The sequence below is a fragment of the Vidua chalybeata genome, chromosome 6 (assembly GCF_026979565.1).
Source record: "Vidua chalybeata isolate OUT-0048 chromosome 6, bVidCha1 merged haplotype, whole genome shotgun sequence".
NCBI lineage: Eukaryota > Metazoa > Chordata > Aves > Passeriformes > Viduidae > Vidua > Vidua chalybeata.
Window position 1 is genome coordinate 61,786,388 of NC_071535.1, and position 22,724 is coordinate 61,809,111.

Below are 22,724 nucleotides of genomic sequence, written 5' to 3' on the forward strand. Positions count from 1 at the left end.
GACAGCACATTGTTAGAGCTGCTGCAGTGTTTATACACATTGTGGTTGTGGCTGTAGTCAGGGCTGCTGTTGAAGGATGTTATACAGACATTTGTCATGGTATGTCAGTATACCCATTGTAAAAATGTCCTGGTAGTTAAATGAGGCTTAGATTTAATGAGGCTGTGAGAAAGGACCATTTTTTAATCATACTGTAAATAAGGTTCCTGTGGCAATGTCACTGGGATTAATGTGCAGGTTTTCCTTTGTTTCACAGTAAGAGCAATGTCTCCATGAAGCTGGGCAGGCATTTGAGGAATACACTCCTGCAAAGCCTTAGAAGCAGGAGGTTTGTGGTCATACTTTTGACTACACAGTGTTTCCAGATGAAGATGTGACATGACAAAATATTCAGACCTCCCCGCCTATGAGCTAATCGTACAATATAGTTAATAAAACACTAAGAGAATACTGTGGTGGTGGCTAATTAATGCACTGTCAATGACAGAAAACCTCTTCAGTACTTTTTTAAAAGATGCTCAACATAGTCCCAAATTCCTGTACTATTCTGTTTGCTAACAGTGAACTGGCTTTAATGTTTTTAACACCACTCTCGCTGAGAAATATAAAAGTGTGGCTCATAACCATTAAGATTTTACACATCAACATTTATTTTTCTTCTAGCTGTGAAAGCAGCCATGTAAAGCTTTCAAAGGTAGTTATTTTAGCTTTCTGCATTTGTTTTCAATCTAATCTGTGCAGTATAGGGGCTGTGCCTTATGTTTAAATTAAAAAGTATGAAAGTATAATTTTTACCATTCAAAGGGGCATTGTCAACAGCAGAAGATTAGGACAGGAAGAGTGTCTTTATTGTTCTTATGTTTGCTTTACAGCAGGAGTGCACTGTTCTCTTTAAGCTGCAGTTTGGTGGCAAAGCTGTGAGTTTTGCTGTCAGGGAAGCAGCTCCTGCCCTGGACAAGCAGTCCTGAGCCCAGTGCTATCATTCTCCAGTCCCACGTTTGGGCAGCTTGAAGTTTTGAACCCCGTAAGAGCAAACAACCGAAAAGATCTTCCCATTTTTGTCGACAAGGGTGCTGTCAGTGGCCTCACCTCAGGCTCATCAGCAGAAGGGAGCCGTGCCTGTGGCAGGGGGAGGCTCAGGAGAGCAGCAGGATGTTTTGCTAGCAGAGAAAAAACACCTTTCTGCAGCCTCTGTAGATGGAATTGTGCCTGTGCACTTGCAGGGGGTGTTACTGACACCTTAATGAAGGGAGGGGACCACTGTTGGGCTAAAACCCATTTATTGCTCAGATGAACATCAGCCTCAGAGGCTGTGAGATTTTAGAGGAGCAGGAACTGGCCCATAGCTCAGAGTAGTCACAGGTTTTTTCGTTATAAGCCAATACATAACTTTCTAATCCAATGGAAAGCTGCCACAGAGTCTATTTTGCTTTTCTAACTACCACCTTTAATTCTGCTGCACTGTGGATGCCTTTATCCAGTGGGCTGCTATAAAATGCACACACACACGTGCTTCTGTTGTAAGAGCTGAACTCTTACACAATTACATTACCACACCACCAACCCTTCACCACCTCACCCACCCAGCTCCTCACTTACTTAAGGCACATTCCTACTTACAGCTCTAGAAACACAACTTTACAGCTTTTCTGCTTTCTGTCTGTGTGCTTTTATTTTTACATCGACCCAAGCTTCTTCCAAGGCTGCAGATCAAACCCTCCAGTGCCCGTGGAAGTTTCTGTCTTTCCATTTCCTACAGGGGCAGCTGTTCCCAGAGGGAAGGCAGGGCCACCCCGGGCTCCTGAGTCGCCCCAGTCAGAGGCACAGAAGTTGGTTCTGAATCATCTCATTCCCGTTCTAGTACTGCTGGCTTTGAGAGGAAGACCCAGTCAATGCAGAAAAGAAAAAAGATCATTCAGGATGAGGGTATTTGGATCCATGGCAGCAGCCAAAATCACAGCAGCTTTCCTTTTCCACCAAGAAAAATTTTGACTCAGCTGGGGCCCTGCTATTGCCCGAGGTTTCCCTTTGGCAACATATTTCCTTTCAGCTGCTTAAACCTTTTTGGGGGCATTGCTGGGGTAGTGATTCTCCAAGTGCTTTATCCTACAAGAGCAGGTTCCTGCAGCTCTCTATTTAGAAGGCTATTTAATGTTAGCTCTCTATTCATTTGGAAATAATGGTGTTGGGAGCGGGGGGAAATAATTAAAATGGCTTCAGAAAGTAGTTAATTATAAAGCCTACCATGGCCTGAAGTATAAAATACATTGCAGTCTGCGAAATCATGTAGGGGAGCATTACTAAAATAATTAATTTAAAATTTTACATATATCACCCACACAGCAAATGCCTTGGCTGCTGCTAAAATGAGTCCAGTGCCCTTCAAAAATTGAGCATCTCTTCTGTCTCCCACTCACTCCCTTGTAGGTATCCTGGTTTTCTTCTTTACTCTGGGCATGCATTTCGTGTTAAGAGCATAAGGGCTTTGGGCAAGAAATGAAATGCTCTGTGTGTTTATTTCAGCATTATCCCTGTGTTTTGTGGGTTGGCACAAGAGCTGACTGCTGCCAGTGCTGTGCCTCCTGCACCTGGTGGCTCTGGCTCAGGTGAGCCCAGCTCTCGTGCTGGGCTGGGAGCACTGACAGTCCTGGCAGCTCTCAGAGGGTGTGAGAGCTCTGCTGGCCTCCCATCAAGGCAATCCTTTAAGTTCAGCACTTAAAGCACTTAAAAAACCCCCAAATGTAGGGTTGTTTTTTTTTTCTGTGCCACTGTGCTGGCCTAGCAGGCAAGCCAGGTAGGCACTAAATATTGCAAAGCCTGACCTCTAAGTGCAGGAAAAGAGCTAAGTTTTGGTATTTCAAGGGTGAGGGGTGTTTTTTGGGTTGTTTTTTTTTTTTTGGGGGGGGGGGTTGTTGTTGTTGTTTGGTGGGTTTTGTTTGTTTTTAATTTACTTGTGAAGAAAGGGGAATGTGTGCTGTGCAGGCTGAGGCTCTGTGCTCACACCCAAGCCCCAGCTGTGCTCAGGAGCTGTCACAGCACAGGCTGTGCTGGCTCCTGCCCCTTGTCTGCCTGATTTCTGCTGGGTGCAGGTTCTGACACCCAGTGCTTTATCAGACATTGCCTGCTTGGCACCTATTACACCTGATCTGCTAATAAACAGCAGCATCAAGGCCATATTTCCTGCTTCCTGTCAGAGCCCTGCTTTCCTGGGTGAAATAAAAGTCCCATTAACATGCTCCTCCTCATCGGCTCCGACAGTTTGATTAATTAGGCCCCCTCTTTAGATGACCTCTGCACTGACACGACAAGGAGGTGAATATAAAATGAATGGTTTGCCCACATGATGGCCTGCTGCAAGTTTCAGGTTTTTATCAGAACAGCCTGAAGTCCAGGGCCTGTATTAAAACCCCCAGTGTACAGCAATATATGGCTGTGGGTTATGAACTGCAGGCTTTACGGCATGCTTAAGGAATTAAAACCAAACCACTCCTAGCCATCCTGATATATTGACTTCTTCTCTAAGAATTAATCTTTCCTTTACTCTCTAGGCCATACAGTACAGATCTAATTCATTTACATTATCAAATAAAATGACCTTTTGTTTTCAAAGGGTTTTTTATTGCCAGAAAATACAGTATGTTAACTCTGTGGTTATTCAGCCTCCCATAAAATACTAATGTAAAGCCATTATTCTAGTGCCACTCTGTTTAAATGTCAGTCTGCCTTTCTGTTATAAACCACCAGTTCATAGGCTGGTAACTCCTCAGTAAAAAATTTACTTCAGCTGGGAACTTGTAATTTGAGCTCACAACTTTTCTTTGAATGCATCTTTTTTTTTTTTTTTTTTTTTTTTTTTTTTTTTTTTTTTTTAATGATAAGTATTTAATATCCCAAGGGGTGAATATGTAATTGTGCTGCTGCAGCATGGCTGGAGCACCTCTCCTGCAGAGACAGGCTGAGAGTGTTGAGGCTGTTGAGAAGACAAGGGGAGGGGAGGAGAGGAGAAGGAGAAGGAGAAGGAGAGGAGAAGGAGAAGGAGAAGGAGAAGGAGAAGGAGAAGGAGAAGGAGAAGAGTCTGGGGGGAGCCTTCCAGCAGCTTTGCAGTGCCTAAAGGGGTTACAGGAGAGCTGGAGAGGGACTTGGCAGAGGGCAGGCTTAGGTCAGATTTTGGGAAGAAATTTTTCTCTGTGAGTGTGCTGAGGGACTGGCACAGGATGCCCAGCAGAGCAGCTGTGGCTGCCTCTGGATCCCTGGAAATGTTCCAGACCAGGTTGGAAGGGGCTCTGAGGAACCTGATCCTGTGGAAGGTGTCCCTGCCCATAAGGGGCATAAAGGAAAAGCAGCTGAAAAGACTGGAGAGAGCATTGGCAGCACAGAGGCAAACAGAGAATTATTTTAATTGAAAAGGGTCTCTTTGAGCAATGGGTCGCTCCTTTTTGTTGCCTTCAAGATTAAACAAGGAACTCTGATGACACTTGGATCATTTTCACAGTATTTCATTTTAAGGGCCCCCAGCTTTGTGTTGTCCTTCTGATGCCTGGTGAAGGCTGATCTAGAACTGAGACTAGAACAGAGCTGAAGAACAAAGCAGGGATTGATTCAAAGGATCTCCTCCATGGATCCACCTTGGGCAGCACCAGAGCCCAGCCAGGGCTGCAGCCAAGAGGAACCAAAATGTTCCCAAAATGCACGAGCGCTCCCGGGGGCTCTCACTGGGATCAGCTCTGCTCCATTTGCACCTTGCAGTTCATTGTCCCATTCCAGCTTTAGCCCAGGCACTCCCATCCTGCTTGTTTTTCTCTCTCCAGCCCACGCTGTTTGTGCTCCTGGGCCTGAGCTTTGGATCATTTGTCCTTGGTGCCCAGCTGGAGCAGGAATTGTTTTGTCTCCCTGCTCTGTGCACAGAGCTCCCCATCCCCTCATGTGAAGCCCAGAAGTGCACACTGGAGCAGCACAGAATGTGAACATCTCCCACAAACCTTGTTGGAAGGACGACACAAAGCTGGGGGACCTTAAAATGAAATGTTGTGTAAGTGACCCAGTTGTCCTCAGAGTTCCTTGTTTAATCTTGAAGGCAACAAAAATTGCTCAAAGAGACCCTTTTCAATTAAAATAATTCTCTGTTTGCCTCTGTGCTGCCCAGTGCTTTCTCCAGCCTCTTCAGCTGCTTTTCCTTTATGACCCTTATGTTTTCCCCTGGCATATCTTTCCCTTTGTGTTCATCTGTTGATCAAGTAACTGCATTACTTTAATTGATTTGCTGAATTGGCTCATACATAAGACAGCTCCTCCAGGTAATAACCTGGAAATGTTTGCTCACATTGCTGTGGCCATGCTTGAGTGCTGCAGTCCTTGGAGCTCTCGTTGGTTTGGGAGTGCACTGAGCCATTTGTGCAAGCTGTTTTTCAGTTTCCCTGATCCAAGCAGAGCAGCAGGGAGGGAATGTTTATTTATATTGTGCATATATAGAAGTATATCTACACACAAGTGCACATGTTGTATGCGCCAGGTGCACATCAGGTGTGGGATTTTCTCTTTGTGTGGACTTTGCTTGCAGTCCAGTCTCCTGAGGCTTCCTGGCCTGAGGAGGAGGTGTGATGTGCATTTTGAGATCCACGATCATCCCTTTCCCCAGATGACCTTACAGAAGGAGTTTGTTGGTAGGCAGAGCTTGGCAGATAAGGCAGCAGTGGTTTTTGGTGAAGACTGGACAGGAGCTTTAGCTTTCCCTTCCTGCAGACTCCAAAGCTGGGTCACGTTTTTCAGCAGAGGAGGAATTTCAAGTACTCTGGATGTTAAATTTCTGCATGAGGCAAGGTCTGTAATAAATGAAGAAAACGAACCAATCTGCATACCTTTCAAACAAATGGCACTTCCTAAAACTTAAAACTGAACAGTAAACCACTAAGTTATGGCTTAAGAGCATGCCATGGTATTTTATACTGTACCTAAATGCCAGCTAAGCTTGTATTGTGACATTGGAAACTCAGTTTTCATCTGGTTAGTGGGGAAAAGAGACTTGACATCAAGAATAAGCTGGAACGGAAGGTGGCACAGACCTCAGACAAACAAGAAATGCTGGGAGTATCCTGTGTCCTAATTATAACTAACTGTTTCCATTCTTTTCTGTAAATATTTAGAAGATTACGTTACAAGTTCCTACAATTAAATATTGTGGGCTGTGCGTGTCTGGAGGACTTAATGCGTGTGAGCCTTGTTTGGTTTTCCCAGCAGGCATTCTGGAAAGTTTCAGTTTCTTATTGAGGAATGCTAGCCAGCATTTTGAGCAAAACATAAATAAAAATAGCGGTGGTATTTATAGCAAACAGCACCATCTGGCAATGAACAACCTCCCTGTCTTATTTTAGGCCATTGGACTAGCTAAGAATAATTGATTTATTGGTAAAGACTGATGGTGAAAACCATGGAGGGCAGAATTCTGTGTCTACTGTCTGGTTGGCTTTATGCAAGTTACTTAGGCATGTATTGTGGCAAATTTATTCTTGGGTTAGGCAGCTTAGTTCTGCACCTCTCTAGACGGTGCTCTGACTAGACTGTTCTGAGCCTAAATGATTTACTACTGCTTGTAAAGCACCTGAAGGAGTTTTTGAAAGCCTTCAAGTTCCTGTGACTGTGATGTAGGTCTGTGCCCAGTGTGTTCCTTTGGGTTGGTTCTGGTTTAGGTGTTTTTCAGAAGCACCAAACTGCTTTGATAACCCTGGGAATTGGGATGGGAAAAGTACGGCAGCTAAGACATCCAGACCCAAACCCTTTTCCTTTGTGGTGTTATGTGGTAGAGCTCTTCAGTATAAAAAAGACCTTTCCTGCAGGTGTCATTAAATGTTGTGTATATTAGGAGCAGTACAGGCTGCAGATATAAACATAGAAAAAGGTGCTGAAACACTACATAAAAATTTGTGTCTGGAATTTGTCTGGTCTGTGGCATTAATTAATGAACAAGCTATCACATCTGCTGACCCTCAGAGCCTTTTGGAGGAACTACAGAGACTTTGCCAATGCTAAAGAATTCTGTTTTAAGGAGCATTCCGAATAATTAAATATCTAGAGGCTGTTTCTTAGGAGCAAGAACCAATTTCACTAATAGGGCAGGTTGACATAACTACTTTGGAGTGTTTTATTTGTTACACTAACATGAATCTGGCAACATTTCTTTCATAATTCACTGGAATGTAGCTTATTTGCTTTAAAGGCCGACATGTTTCTGTTAATATTTTCCAAATGCTGCTTTTGCAAATATATAAAATATTCAACTACTGGATGTAATTAGACCTGTTCAGATTTTGCTGTTTTACATGTCAAACACACAGACTACCCCAGTGGGCTGAAGATGTGCAGTTAAGTGTGTGTTGGGGGAGAGGTCTTTACTTTTTTTTTTTTTTTTCTTTATTTTTTTTTCTTTATTTTTTTTTTCTCTCTAATGTGTGTTGTCATCACAGAAGACTGCTGGTAAAAGCCTCTCCCTGACTGACCTGGGGTGGAAGCTTTGTCAGTTTGCATTTCCTGCACAGATAATAAGGGGAATGTAGAAAATTAATTTAAGATGTGGTACGATGGCGTGTTATGATCACATTTACTCTGAGAAATCAAGCATCATTCTTAAACATGTACAGTTGTTGAGCGAAATTGAATCAAAATTTTAGGCAGCTGCTCTTTTTTTTTCTTTTGTTCCCTCTTCCCCCCGGCATGTCCCTGGGAACAGACACTGATTTATGTTGTGGTGAGCTTCAGGACCAGAGAGCTCCTTCCTCTAGACAGATATTTTAATATTCTCTGTTTTTATAAGCACTACAAAATTTTTACCAGAAGAACTTGAGTCATTTAGGTTCTTTTCAGTGCTGCAGCATCCTTTGATGCTTCAAGGGCGTGGGATGCAGTAGGGGGATGAATGAAGGGGTAAATGTGCTCGCTCCAGAATGAGCAGCAGTCCTGCAGGTCAGTGCAGGATGTGTTCTGTAGGTCTGAGCTGCTGCCACAGTGCAACACCACTGCCATGTGGGCAAAAACAATGTGCTTCATGTCTGGGTCCATCTGAGTCTGGTCCTAACTTAAGCCAGGTCTGTCCTCCAAGCCAGCCCCAGCTATGCACAGCACATGTGTAAGGTCTGGTGCTTGCCTCTATTCGTAGGCCTTTGGAATTCTGTGCTTTTTAAAAGTAGAATGAAATTAGCCCTTGAGTCAAGTTTGAATTATTTTCAATTTTTTGGGGGGGATATTAAAATATCTCCCAGATCTCATTAAGTAGAGCCCTAAATAAAATAATTGCAATACAGTTAGGGATTGGGAAGCCCCAGAAGGTTTGGAGGAAATTTCCTCTTTGATGAGCAATTCGGATACTTAAGCAAAGGCTGTCTGGAATGAGAAACTGAGAAATTCACCTACTCCCTTCCTCTCCCTCCCAGTACCCACTGGCTTCCTGGTGGTGTCCACTGCTCTGCTTCATTGTGCTCTTTATTGCTGTTCTCTGGGAGCCCTGTGCTCTGTGTCCTGCTGTCTTCAGTGTCTCTGTGACATTACTGGGGCTCTAGCCTCCTGCCTGTCTGCTCCTTTGCTCTCAAGTTTCTTAAACCCTGGTGTATTTCTGTTTTCACACGGTTCTTAATTCTCTTCTCCTTCTCCTTCTCCTTCTCCTTTTTTTCTTCTTTTCTTTTTTACTGAAACACGTCTTGCCCACAGATGAGTTTTCTTAAATACTGTCTGTGGGGTTCTGCTGTTGTTAACACAAAACCTGTGAGCTGAATGGACAATCCTTGGCAAAAGGGATCATGAATCATTGCAGACTTAGGGCAGGAGATGGTGTGGACCATCAGAGAGGAGAAATAAGTGAGAGGTATGCACAGAGGTGGTAGGTTTGGCTGTAGATTTGGGGAGCAGAGCTCAGTTACCTGTCAGTAACAGCTGGGGCAGCCTGGAGGCAGCAAGGGCACGGATGTGCAGGCACTGAGAGAGGGAAGATGCAGGAGGGAACTCTTTGCATGTGCCATTCTGCAGCTGTAGGGATGGCTAAAGCTGCACTTGCTGCTGCCCTGCCCCTGCTTGATGTGATAATCTGCTCCAGATCAGCACATCCATGGAATGTGATGGATGGCAGCAGTAAAGGTCCTGGGTTTTCCACAGCTCTCACAGATCCAGGCCTGAATCTGACTCTGACATGAGTTCAAACTAAAGCCTGCACTGGCCAGTTTGTACAGTGTGAGGCAGGAACTGAGAATGGCTTGGTGCAAGGAGTGTGCCAGGTCAGGCTGGCTGCTGAGGGGACCCTGCAGCTCCTCCTTGTGAGGGACTGCTCCCCGGGGAAAAGGCACTGCAGGGCTCTGTGCCTCCAAACAGGATGGGGGGTCCTGCTGCTCAAATGCTTTGTCATTTGGGTAGCCAGCATTCAGAGGCCAGAGACTGTCAGTTTAGAGAGAGATAAAAGCCTGCAGGACAGAACCAATCAAACCAACCAATCAGGTTGTTGAGGTTTCAGGTTTTCCTGACCTTGTGAAAATAGCTGAACTATCTTTTAGAGACTTCCTGACTCAAGTGCAGGCTGGTAATGAGGAGTTACATACAGTAACATGGCTAACATAATTGCAGTACTGATAATTCACTTCTGTGGGAGCTTCAGCTGTTTAAAGATGCAGGGTAAGCAAAATCCCAAGGAACCAGGCTCTGTGGTGTTCCTTTCTGTTCTGTGTTATTGTTCTGACTTTCGAAATGGGACACTGAGGCACAGCAGGCAGTGCTGGTGGGAATGACATTCACTGGAGCCCCCAGGCTGTGCCTCTCTCCCATGTCACAGCTCTGCATATAATGAGCACCTTTAGGAAACAGTTTAGCCTTTACCATTTCCTGGTGGTTGTTACATTATGAAAAAGCATTTGACTCTTCACTGTAAAAAGGAGCTTCACGAAAAAAATTACTTTTGTGGCACCGAAGGCAAGTTCCAGCGGCTTTGCAGAAGCTGCTGTGAAATGTGATTCCTTGTGCAGGCTGGCCTAGAGCAGAGGCTGGGCAGAGCTAAAGAACAAAGCAGGGATTGATTCAAAGGATCTCCTCCATGGATCCACCTTGGGCAGCACCAGAGCCCAGCCAGGGCTGCAGCCAAGAGGAACCAAAATGGTCCCAAAATGCACGAGCGCTCCCGGGGCTCTCACTGGGATCAGCTCTGCTCCATTTGCACCTTGCAGTTCATTGTCCCATCCCAGCTTTAGCCCAGGCACTCCCATCCTGCTTGTTTTTCTCTCTCCAGCCCACGCTGTTTGTGCTCCTGGGCCTGAGCTTTGGATCATTTGTCCTTGGTGCCCAGCTGGAGCAGGAATTGTTTTGTCTCCCTGCTCTGTGCACAGAGCTCCCCATCCCCTCATGTGAAGCTCAGAAGTGCACACTGGAGCAGCACAGAATGTGAAAAATAGAAAAGCTAAACCCTAAAGCATCCCATGCACTTTGCACTTGCCCTGCTCAGTGTTTTGTCTGGATGATGCCCCAGGCTCTCCCCTCCTGTCCCTGTCCCTGTGTGCAGTGTGTGCTGCTGTGTGGGCACTGAAAGCCTCTCTTTCTCCTTATCCCCACCCAAAGTCACTGCTGGTGGCTGTTTTGGCACTCTGCTGGTCTCTGCTGCACTGCCAGGCTGCAGCTTTGGCCCAGGACTGGAGCGGGTGCTCTGGGGATGTGTCTGTAGGGTGGTCCCACGTGGAATCGAGGCCAGGGCTGCACATCCATGGGCTGTCCCACCAGTTCTGTTCTGCTGCTGGAGCTGTCTCCCCACCTCGTGGGCCAGGGCTGTGTGCTCCCTGTGAATGCTGGTAAGAACAGAGAGCATTGCGTTGTTGTTAGTGGTGGTGTGGAAGTGCTTCCCACTGGGATGCCTTTTAGATGCTCCCTCAGCTGGTATCCTCTGGAAGGAGGCAGACTGAGATTTTTGCCTCCTGTGCACTTTACTCATTGGATTAAAGATAAAATTGAAGCTTTCCTAAAAGACTGGGTAGCCTTAAAAATGAATGAATAGTTGGGATTAAAGACCCACAAGACAATTTATTTTTTCTAATCCTGTTTAGAAGTAACTGTTGAAATAAATGGATTTACCGGTGGAGTAAAGAGGAAAATGTGAATCTAGAAGATCTCATTGTACATTTACCTTTTGAGTTGTTGAACTCTGAGGATCAGGTAATTAAATTCACGAGTCAGGGAGGAGATGAAAGTAGGTTGTAGGAGTTAGCATCCTTCAAAAGCATTAAAGCTGCAGAAGGAGTTGACATTTCTGTGTTACCCAGGTGAACTGGCCATGGGCTTTGTGTCCCCTTGTGTGACAGTGTTGCTTCTGAGGTGAATGCACCGAGGAGCACTTGTGATTTTTTGTGTTGTAAATGATGCTCTGCCGCTGTGCTTCTCGTGCAGGTTGGTTTGGGTTCGTTTTGGGTGGTTTTTAATGTATGAGTGAAGTAATAAAGCCATTCAGTGCTTCCTTGGGAGGAGGGAGATGTGATCACCTGCTGAAGCTGCAGCTCTCTGCTGCTAGGAGCAGATGGATTTGTGTGTCCTGTCCAGGGGTTCTCCCACTGCACCTGCCAAAGGAGGATGAGGGGAAGCTTAACATTCCCTCCTTCCTGGCATGATGTCAAGCAGTGCCTGCACCTCCTGCAGCACAAGGCGTGAAGATAATTTGCAGCCTCCTGCATCAGCATCCTTCTGATTGCAGAAAACGAGGCTTCCGAAACGCCAGGTGGAGAGGGGGGGGATCTGTGGGGATTGCTGTGCAGAGCCGAGGAGCTGAGGAGAGCAGGGATGGGCCAGGTGTCTGCCTTCCACGAGGATATTCCCTGTGCCACGCCTGCTGCCAGCACTGCCGCTCTCCCCGGGTGACAGGGAAGCTGTGCAGCCAGGGAGGGCTGAGCTGCCAGGCCGAGCAGGAGTTACGGTGGGGCTTTGATGGCACGTGGGGGATGCTGTGAGGTGTGCCCTGGTTCTGGGCAGCAGAGCCTCACTTAGGCTCCCCTGCACACGGGCTGCGAGGACGTGTTCTGCTCCATCAAACCTAAAGTGACAAAACCATTTGTAATCTCTCATTAGCAGCCCCTCTGGGTTTTCCTTCCGCGCCTCCCCTGTGGCGTTGTTCAGCAGCCAATAACTTCCTGCTGTTGCCAGCTATGCTTCAAAATGAAGTTTTAGGAATTAGCTGAAGTATTTTTACTCAGGGATCCACAGGAAAAAGAATTAGGTCAGAGCTGAGATATTGCTGCTAATGACTAAGTAGCCTTTATTAATTACTTGTGCCCGATTGCAATTTGCCACGAGTGGGTGTGTGTGCTTTCACCCCTCTGACTCTCTCCCCCACCCCATGGGATGTAAGGAAAAGGGCTGTGGGGGCTTGGTTGCCAGCTGGGGTTAAACCATGACAGTGCAGCCACAGTTCATTATTTACATTTCTTCCTAGACAGGAAGTGGTTCCTCACAGTAAGTAACCAGCTTGGAAATACATTGCAGAAGGCACCTAACTCTGTGCACAATTCTTTCCTTCTAAATTATTTAGATATTGAGAGTGACTCTGTTTAACTCTCGTTTATGCAAAAAAAAAAGGCACTAACGCTTTAAGGGAGTGAAATATCCCTCTCTGATCCCCCTTGACAGGAGAGTCAGAGCAGGCTTTGTGTTTCCTGCAGGTATTTGAAGTTTGCTGGGGTAGCCAGGGTTCGCAGCACAGCCAGCCCAGCCATCCTCACTGCGGCACAGCCAACACCAGCTCACCTTCCCTGGGGTCCCACCCAAACTGGGCCCGTGCCACGCAGCTCTTTGGCTTCTTGGTGGTGTTCAGAGCACGTGCTTGGCTTCCTGGCAAGGCCTGAACCCCTCCAAAGGCAGGGAGCCCCAGCGTGCCTGGCCAGCGTGCTGCGCTGTCAGGAGTTGTGCACTCATGTTTTAAATGCCTGCAGCCTAAATCTGTAACCCAGCTGTTCTTCCAGTCATTGCCTGCTCTCCTCTTTGATTTACCCCCTTCTGGATGAAAATCTTTAGTATATTAAATAAGTACTTGACCATCTCTCTTTGTGCAGAACGAGGAAGGTTTCTCAAAAGTTTTCTTGCAAGTGGATTCCCGTGTGGCGCCTGTTAGTCACAGCTAATTACAGAGGTTGGTGAATGAGGAATATATCTGAGCTCAGGTTGTTCCCCTCCTCCTCTTTCCACAGTGCTTCAGAAGGAAATAAAATAAAATTCCAGCAGACAAAGCCAGGTTTTTCTGTGGTCCTGGTCCCCGAAGAGCTCCAGAGAGATCACAGATGTGGTTTCACGTTTCAGGTTTAACAGTGTTGCAGTAACTACAGTCTTATCTGCAGGAGAAACGCAAGTGGGGAAAGAATCATTAATTGACAGTGAAAAGTTTGACCCGGGCTCTGTGTGTTTGTTTGTTTTAAGCAGCTGAATGTTTAGCCAAAGGATATTTTAACTTCTGGCCGCAGCCCTGAATGTTACAGTAATCTCCACAGGTTAAAACCTAGGAATGTTTATAGGAAGGGATATTTTAACTTCTGGCCGCAGCCCTGAAGGTTACAGTAATCTCCACAGGTTAAAACCTAGGAATGTTTATAGGAAGGGATATTTTAACTTCTAGCTGCAGCCCTGAAGGTTACAGTAATCTCCACAGGTTAAAACCTAGGAATGTTTATAGGAAGGGGAACTTAGATGCGTGTCCCAGGAAAGCCAGTCCTAGGAAATCAGAAATTCTTGTGGTTTGGCTAAAGCCAAGCCAACAACCTCGAGTTTAAGTTCAGCTGCACACCAAGCTCCTGCAGGGTGCACGGGAGGGGTTTCAGGTGCTCCAGAGGGTGCAGAGCGAGGCAGCTGTGGGAGGAGAAGCCGAGCACACGAGGAGCTCACATCAGACCTCTGACCAAAGTCTCATTTCCCTGTCTTTTGTCAGTGCTCATTCAGGAAGTCTGCTAGCTTGAATGAGTTCCTGTGTGTGTGGAGTATGAGCATTATCCAGCAGGACTACGTGGGATATGTCTATTATTTGTCACAAAGGCACCGGTGACCTTCCTGCCCCTATATTAGCAGCGCCTGCTGTTTTTCCATACTGCCAGTTGTCAGGAATGCAGATCATCCACAGAACTGGGTACAGTCCTCATTGGTCAAATTATTGTCTCAGCAAAACAAAATGCTTTAATGATAAAAAAAAAAAAAAAAATTAAGAGATGTCGTCTCAGGAGGACATTCCCACTCAAATGCGTATTTGAGGCTGGAAAAATGAATAATTTAGCGGGGAGAGGAGGCAGATTACGTAATGAAATTACACAGGACTCGAATGAGCTCTGTTTTAACAGGTGTGGGGGTTTTTTTCTAGGTTGGTTTGAGGTTGTTCTTTGCCCCAGTTTTCGTTTTCTGTTTTTGGAACTGCAGCACACAGAGGACTTCAGGAGTAGCCTGAACTTTCAGAAATATGGGCTAGCACAGGAGAATCCCACCTAGAACTTTCAGAAATATGACCAGGGCTAGGACAGGAGAATCCTACCTAGAAAACAGAGTCTAAACTGAGCTCTAGGAATCACACACAGGGGTGCAAACTCTTAAAATTTGTACAATACTAAGAGCTGTGTGAAAGGTCATTGGTGACAAATCTAAATATTCCTGCATTTCATCAGAGCAATTGTTTCTGTGTACTTATTTGATAGGGAAAGGCTTTGTTATGATAGACCTGTATCAAAATTACGCGTTGAAAATGCTATATATTAAAAAAAGTACTAGAAAATGTTCTTGTCATTGCTGCATGCCTGAGTTGGTGGATAAACCAGTGTCTGAGAACAACTCTGTGCTCTGCTGGAGAGCACTGAGGGTGTCAGTTTTCCTTGAGAAACACTAAATGATTTCTAAATTATAAGATCCCTTTTAAAAAAAATATCACTGTAAGGCTGAGCATTGTGTGGATGTTTATTTCTTTTATTATTTTTATTATGTTTTCTTTTATTATTTTTGTTATGGTTTTTTTTTTCCTCTATCTCTAGGAGGCTCAGGGGCTCAAACCCCAGTTTTGTGACAGTGTTCTGCTATTGAAAGTGCTGAAAGGAGCAAGGTTGAGTTTAGTGAAATGCCACAGTGGCACAGATGCTGCTGCCCCATCTAGCCTCTTGTTTGAAAATCCTGACACTGTTGTTTCAACTTGTTTGACTCTTGAAACTGATTTTTTGCCTCCAAAAAATTATTTGGGTTGTTTTGATAGCATAGGGAAGGAGTTTGAACATTCCCAAACTGTGATAAAAAGCTTTGTTATTTTAGTGTTTTTCCCTTTCTCTCTAGTGAGCAAATGCCCCCAGGGCTGAATGCACTCAAAGTGCAGAAATATCATCAGACATTAATCCAAATTTAAATGTGTGGTTTAACATACGTGTGTATTTGGATCAGTGTGTGTTAGAGGCATCCCCTTCAAATTCCCTGCAGGGAATCTCTGAAGCACAGAAATTGTTTTAATTCAGGAAAAAAATTGGGGAAGGGAAGAGGTTTTTTATTTCACACTGATGCAGTTTGTCTTATTTTCCCCTAAGGACACCCTGGTTTAATGGATGGGGCTTTAATCTACCCAGAGGTCAGTCTCTGCTAGACAAGTGGAACCTTATTCCTGAGGGAATTGATATACTAATGACACACGGACCTCCCCTTGGTAAGTGAAACAGAAGTTCTGTGTGACTTTTTTTTTTTTTTGCATGAGAATTTTACTTTCAAAGTTGATAATGCTGTAAGATATACACTGTAATTGCACCCAGAGTAAAAACTGTGGATGGAAAAACTTTCTGAAAGAAGTGGAAAATGATGATTAGGCTTAGCTGATCTGTTGAATTTCCATTAAAAAATTGAAATTTTTTATTAAATTCAAGCTAGGGAAGATCAAATATCTGACACCATAACCATTATAGTGTGACATTTTATTTAAGAATAGTATTCATCTGACAACCAGTTTTCAATCCCATATGACTTTTTAGAGATTGACTAAAACTTTTGAAACCTTTTCTCACTGTGGTGTCATGTCATTTTAAGGTTTGAGAGGAGCAGTCAAGAGTTTGGAACTATGCAGTCACATATTCTCCTTGATAATGTCCTTGTAAACTTAGAATACGTAAGAATAGTTTTAAAGGCATTAATTGGCTTATAAAAAATTTGTGAAGGAATAAAATTATGTTCTTAGATAATTGTTCCTGACTTGATCTAATGACAGGTGAGCACCAGTCTGTGCATGCATAATTTGTTTCTTCATTAGGGAGCTGAAGTTTTGCTTGTCAGCGTGAGTCATTCGCTGATCTCAGCTTTGAGGTCCAAACTGAGCTCTGCTGGGCTCAGGAGGACCCCAGGACACTCATGCAGCAGAGGCAGGAGTGCTCAATTTTGGCATCTCTGGAGTAGCTGGAGCCCTTTGGGAAGTCCCACTGTCCTGGCTGCAGCCCGTGCCCCACGAGGCACAATAATGTATTTTTTTTTACATTTTTACAGGCAGCCTGGCACTGTGCTTTAACTCCCTCAGCTGGGTTTGCAGCTGAGCCTCTTACAAATGCCACTTCTCAGGAGGAGGAAGTGTGGCAGTGTCTCCGTGGCCCTCACTGTGAGAGGAGGGGTTTTTGTCCGGGTTTGAGGATTTTTGTCAGGGTTTTAGTGAGCTCTGGCAGTCCAAGAAGGGGTCACACAATCACAGGAAGTGACCAAATCACAGTCACTTGCTACATTCATGGCAGTAAACATGTAAAATCTGCTCAGAATTGCATGGTGCCACTATAAACCAGCATTTTAAGTGCTTCCAGGCTGGCTCGGTGCTCTTTTAAAGCTTCTTGGTGACCGTGGAGTCAGGAATTAATGCATGCTTATGTTTTTTACACAATGGAGTTAAGAATCAGCAATCCAAGCTAAGGGGAAAAAAGAAAAGTCCAGAAAGTTTTTGACCAGTGTACTTACTGCTCTTTTTATATTCTGGCTAGTTTTTTTAATACTACTTAGAGAATGTTGTAAGATGATCAGCAAATTCCCTTTAACCTTCCTGGAGCTGCCAGCGTGCTGCAAACCAGGGCCTTGAACAGAACTCTCTTAATCACTCAATTTTCCCAAAAAAAAAAACAAAAACAAAAAAACAAAACAAAAAAAAAAAACCAACAAAAACAACCCAAGTGTGTTTATAATGTTTCATGGATGCTGGTTTTAAATGGGTTGTTCATCCATCTGCTCTGAGCTGGGTTCATACAGAAATACTGTGATGCTGCAGACACTAATGAGTGCTGTAATTGAATAAGCCTGCTTAAATTTTGTGTTTGAAGGAGATAATGAAGTTCAGTTTCAAAGGGTTGGCACTGTATCTCAGCTACAGACACAGATCAGGTGTCAGTGCTGTGCCTAAAATGAGGGGCTCTAGGTCTCAGCCTGTGTGATAACATTGATAAAACACTGCTTTTTAAGTAAGTGTTAACTTACTAAGTACTACAGAGAGCTGGAGCTGGGCTCTTTGGTCACTAAAGTTTAGCCAAGTCCATGTCCCAGCATGTTTTTGCTAAAGTCAGCAGGATGGTGCTGCAGCTGGCTCCTGGTTTCCCTTTTACTGCTCCTCATCCACCTTGCCCTGCTGATGTTCCCCATGCCAGTGCAGGCAGCAGGCTCCTGCAGGCAGCTTTTGTATTAATTCTGCTGTATTAGCCAGAAGGGCCAGTTGGCAGCTGCTTTGCAATTTCTGCACGGCTTGAGGCTGGTGACGAGGGCTCAGAAGTGACCTGATGCCTGCAGAGCACGCTCCCCCAGAAGATGTGGAGAGTATTTTAAATCTTTGGCATTGAGTCGTAGCTCAGCTCGTCTTCCTGAGCTGTTTCATTTCTGGGGTAGCCACAGAGCTGACTGCTGTAAGAACCAGGGGAAAGGGAAGAAAAATCTGGCAGCAGTGCCCAGTCCCCGGGGTTTCAAGGTGGAAGAAACCTATAGTTCAAAAAAAAAAACAAATCACATCCAGGAAAAATATTAATGCAGATGGAGGGAGGAAATCTTAAGGAAGACAAAGTGACAGTGAAACGTTTCCTAAAAGCCATTGTGTGCTTTAATGGAGAGGTTATGACTGGAGATAATGTAATGAACCCTGTGTGAATGATGACTTCCTGAAAGACTGGGTGAAACCTCACCTGAAGAGGGAAAATGAACAGCACTGATTGCTTTTTGCCTTCAGGTTTTCGAGACTGGGTTCCCAAGGAGCTGCAGAGAGTGGGCTGTGTGGAGCTGCTGAACACAGTGCAGAGGAGAGTCCGGCCCAAACTGCACGTCTTTGGTGGGATTCATGAAGGTAAGGAGCAGAGCTGTTCCCTGCTTCAGCTCAGATTTCCAGAAGCACATTTTGGTGCTGTGTTGCAGTGGGTAATGGCTTAATATTGGGTTAAAGCAGGGACGGAGTTCAGGGAAGCGATTGCCAGCGTGGCACTTTGGAAATTTATTCCAGAATTAAAGCAGACTGTTTCAGGAATGTGTGCTACATTTAGCCACCTACATCTTTCACTGTGCTGCAAAGGTTGTTCCGTACAGGTTATTTGAAAGCAGTTCAAATTTTGACAAACTTGGTTAGGGAAACAGATGAGATTCCCCACACTTGCGAGCCAAAATGAAAATTATCCCCATTCCTCCGAGCACAGGAGCTAAGAAGGATGCTAGAGAAAAAAAAAAATAGGAAATGTGAAGACAACTTGCTGCCTCTGCTCACCTCCCTCAGGGTATAAGGAGGGCATCTCGAGTCAGTCTCATGTTTTGGAAGAGATATTCCCCCTCTGCCCTTGCCAGCACAGCAGAGTGTGAAGCTTCAGAAACAACAAGCTCAGTTTGTGGCAGTGGAAGAGAAGAGACTGAGAGATTAAATACATTCTGGAGATGCTTAAATATTTAATACAATTTTGTGGCTTCCATGTGGCTGAGAGACAAACACTAGGCGTTCTGCCTGAGAGAGAGTGCAAGACTTGGTGACCCTAGAACTCAAAATTACACATTAAATGTTTTATATTCTCCCCCTGGAGGTTTCTCCATTGTCTCTAACTAGGTTCTCCATGGGCCTGAAGATTTCGAGGACTTCATAAAAAGCCAAATAAAAAGAGGACAGCTTTCTCTGCCAGTGGTGGTGGCTTTTCTGAAGCCCTCGTGGCTTCATACAATGATTTCCATGCCTGGCATCTGTAAATAAAGAGTTTATACTGGGAATAATAACATGGCCCTCTGCATAGAGGCATAAATAACAGTCCTTTCATGCACCCATTAAAAAGAGTGGGTGTTTTGTGCAAATATTAAATATAAATGCATATTAAAAATAAATGAATATGCCAAGACTCCCAGCTCAAATGTGTAAACTGTAAATTTGGGTGGTGAAACTTGTGGTTGTAACAGTGCTAAGGGTGGGAGAGGAGGGTGTCTGAATGCCCAAGACCAGCATTATGAGAAAGCACCACGTTTAAATCTCCTGGGAAAGGCAGCAGGACATATTAAAAGTGAGCATTCAAATAAATTCTTGTAGAAATGCCAGCAAAAATTTCAACTAATTTCAAGTACTTACACAGAATGGCTTGTTTCAGTACAGGAAGAAATAGCAAAGTGTTGAGAGCATTATCTTAGGGTGCAATTAATTTTTATGCAACCCCAGCTGAGATGAACATGCTCCACACTCCCATGAACCAACAGAGGCTATACACACATTTTGATGATGCAGTTTTTTCCCCTGGTTGATAAGCAAAACAACCACAAACAAGGTTTTTCCCACCATGAGATGATCTAAATCAAAATTGCCAGTCTAAATAAATAAAGTGATACAGGTGGACAGTGCAGCAATTCTGAAGTGATTATTCTTTCTGATAGGCACTGTGGGTAGCTGTATTTATCTTAGCTTTCAGACAGCAGTGATCTGTACTCTATCATAATGGTTTAAAAGAAAAAGCCTTTTTCCTCTGTGGGTTTGCAATGGGAAGCTTTATTCCTCCATGAAACTCTGGGGTTTTTTTCATTTTTTTTTTTTTAAGTACATTTGGGCCAAATATCTCTTAGACGTTTTCAAGCTTCTTTGTTTGCTTTTTGTGGATGTCAGCTGAAAACACACACACACTTTTATAAAATTGTCTTAAAATAGATCTATAAATTAAATAATGGAGCCATAGAATGGTTTGGATTGGAAGGGACTTGAAGGATCACCTCATTCCAAGCCCTCTGCCATGGGCAGGGATGTTTTTCAGTATCCCAGGCTGCTCTGAGCCCTGTCCAGCCTGGCCTTGGACACTCTGGGGATGGGGCAGACACAGCTTCCCTGGGCAGGCTGAGGATGTGCATGTGTGTGATTTTAACCTGCTGAGGAGTTCTTGAGGTCTCAGAAGTGGAGGCCTCAGGTTTTAGCTTTTATATTTTCACATTCTGAGCTGCTTTGGTGTGTGGGTCTGGGCTTCACATGAGGGGATGGGGAGCTCTGTGCACAGAGCAGGGAGACAAAACAATTCCTGCTCCAGCTGGGCACCAAGGACAAATGATCCAAAGCTCAGGCCCAGGAGCACAAACAGCGTGGGCTGCAGAGAGAAAAACAAGAAGGATGGGAGTGCCTGGGCTAAAGCTGGAATGGGACAATGAACTGCAAGGTGCAAATGGAGCAGAGCTGATCCCAGTGAGAGCCCCCGGGAGCGCTCGTGCATTTTGGGACCATTTTGGTTCCTCTTGGCTGCAGCCCTGGCTGGGCTCTGGTGCTGCCCAAGGTGGATCCATGCAGGAGATCCTTGGAATCAATCCCTACTTTGTTCTTTAGCTCTGCCCAGCTCTGCTCCAGGCCAGCCTTCACCAGGCATCAAAGCCAGTGTGAGCAGCAGCTGGGCAGTGCTGGGATGAGGAGCTGGGTGATGAGGCCCAGCACAGGGGGGATGACAGAGTTCAGGTCGTTTTTTGGAGAGGGGGTGTTGAGGCTAAACCAAAGTTACTCCAAAATCTTTTGCTTCTGACTGGTCTTTTTCTTCTGACAGCCATGCAAGCTATAGCTCACTAATTAGAAAAAGAACATCTGGGGTTTGTGTTTCTGCCACACCCAGTTGCAACAGAGGATTCTCCAGGGGTGACAAAAAGTTTGTGCATAAACCAAAAGCACCCATTCTTATCTCAAACACAGCCCAATGTATTTTTTTCAGTCGAGCCTTTGTGGCAGAGATGCCAGAAGGGGCTGGTGTCATTTTGAAGGGGACAATTTGTATTTATTGCACAGCAGGGATGCCCCAGCAGCCTTGGGATGCTCCGTGTGTCCCTGGTAGTTGATGCCTTGTGCAGGCTGGCCTGGAGCAGAGCTGGGCAGAGCTAAAGAACAAAGCAGGGATTGATTCAAAGGATCTCCTGCATGGATCCACCTTGGGCAGCACCAGAGCCCAGCCAGGGCTGCAGCCAAGAGGAACCAAAATGGTCCCAAAATGCACGAGCGCTCCCGGGGGCTCTCACTGGGATCAGCTCTGCTCCATTTGCACCTTGCAGTTCATTGTCCCATTCCAGCTTTAGCCCAGGCACTCCCATCCTGCTTGTTTTTCTCTCTCCAGCCCACGCTGTTTGTGCTCCTGGGCCTGAGCTTTGGATCATTTGTCCTTGGTGCCCAGCTGGAGCAGGAATTGTTTTGTCTCCCTGCTCTGTGCACAGAGCTCCCCATCCCCTCATGTGAAGCTCAGAAGTGCACACTGGAGCAGCACAGAATGTGAAAAATAGAAAAGCTGAACCTGAGGCGCCCCAGTGAGTGTGGCCCGTTGTCCCCACAGGTTATGGGATCATGACAGATGGCTACACCACCTACATCAACGCCTCCACGTGCACAGTCAGCTTCCAGCCCACCAACCCTCCCATCATCTTCGACCTTCCCACCCCTCAAGGATCCTGAAGCACTACTGGGGAAGGTCTATAAACTGCCATTTTCTAACTTCAAAACTTACCTTCATGTTTATTTCAAAATAGGGGCTAGGGGGGATTTTGGGGGAGCCGTGGGGAGGGGGGTTTGTTTTGGGGTGGGGTTTGGGATTTTTTGTTTTTTGTTTTTTTTTTAATTTGTAAATTGCTGGTGCAAAAGAAACAAGAAGAAAAGTTAGAGGTTGTGCTTTTTGGAAATGCAGCATTCATTTTAAATTGATAAAGCATTGTGAATTTGTAAAATGAATTTTGTTTTTCAATAAATTTGCCATTGTAAATTGTTATAGTGTTCTCAAAAGGACAGCCAAGCTTTCTTTTAATAAGTGAAAGACCTTATTTTAATATTATATTATAAGCTAAAAAATAGGCAGCATTTAAATACACCCAAATTTGCACAACTTTTGTTACTGTTGGGGTTTTTTTAAGTGTCTTCTCTTTCCCTAGGTTTAAATGTTAGCTTTTTGTCTCAGTTTATATCAATTTTTTTAGTAGCACAAGCAATGTTTTGGGGTCCATTTACCTCTTGACACGTGTGCATGTACTTAAACTTGTTTCTATTCATGGTAGAATGCAGCAAGGGGAGAACAGACTTCTCAGTTGTTTGTCTCTACTTGCTTTATAAAGACTGATCTAGATAGCTACAGCCTGTATGTGATATCTACCTTCTGTTGTTTCTTTTTTAAATTATTTTAGCTTTAAAAGACTGGGGGTGAAAGCTGCAAAGAGCAGGTATTTCATGCAGTAAAAAAAAAAAATAAATTGTAAATGCGGACTCCTTTTAAATATGAATTTATATATATATGTATTTTTTGTGCATTATAACTAAGCTAGGA

General features: G+C 44.7%; 1 protein-coding gene across 2 annotated transcripts in view; it reads left to right on the plus strand.

Annotated features, from left to right (window-relative positions):
- Nucleotides 1-21,940, plus strand: part of MPPED2 (metallophosphoesterase domain containing 2) — a 112,767-nt gene extending 90,827 nt beyond the window's left edge. For both annotated transcript variants that reach the window (XM_053946836.1, XM_053946837.1), the window contains exons 5-7: nt 15,534-15,649; nt 18,176-18,289; nt 21,747-21,940. In XM_053946836.1, coding sequence (XP_053802811.1) covers nt 15,534-15,649; nt 18,176-18,289; nt 21,747-21,865 — 349 coding nt within the window. In that variant the 3' untranslated portion in view covers nt 21,866-21,940. The remainder of the gene's footprint in view (nt 1-15,533; nt 15,650-18,175; nt 18,290-21,746) is intronic.
- The last annotated feature ends 784 nt before the right edge of the window (nt 21,941-22,724 follow it).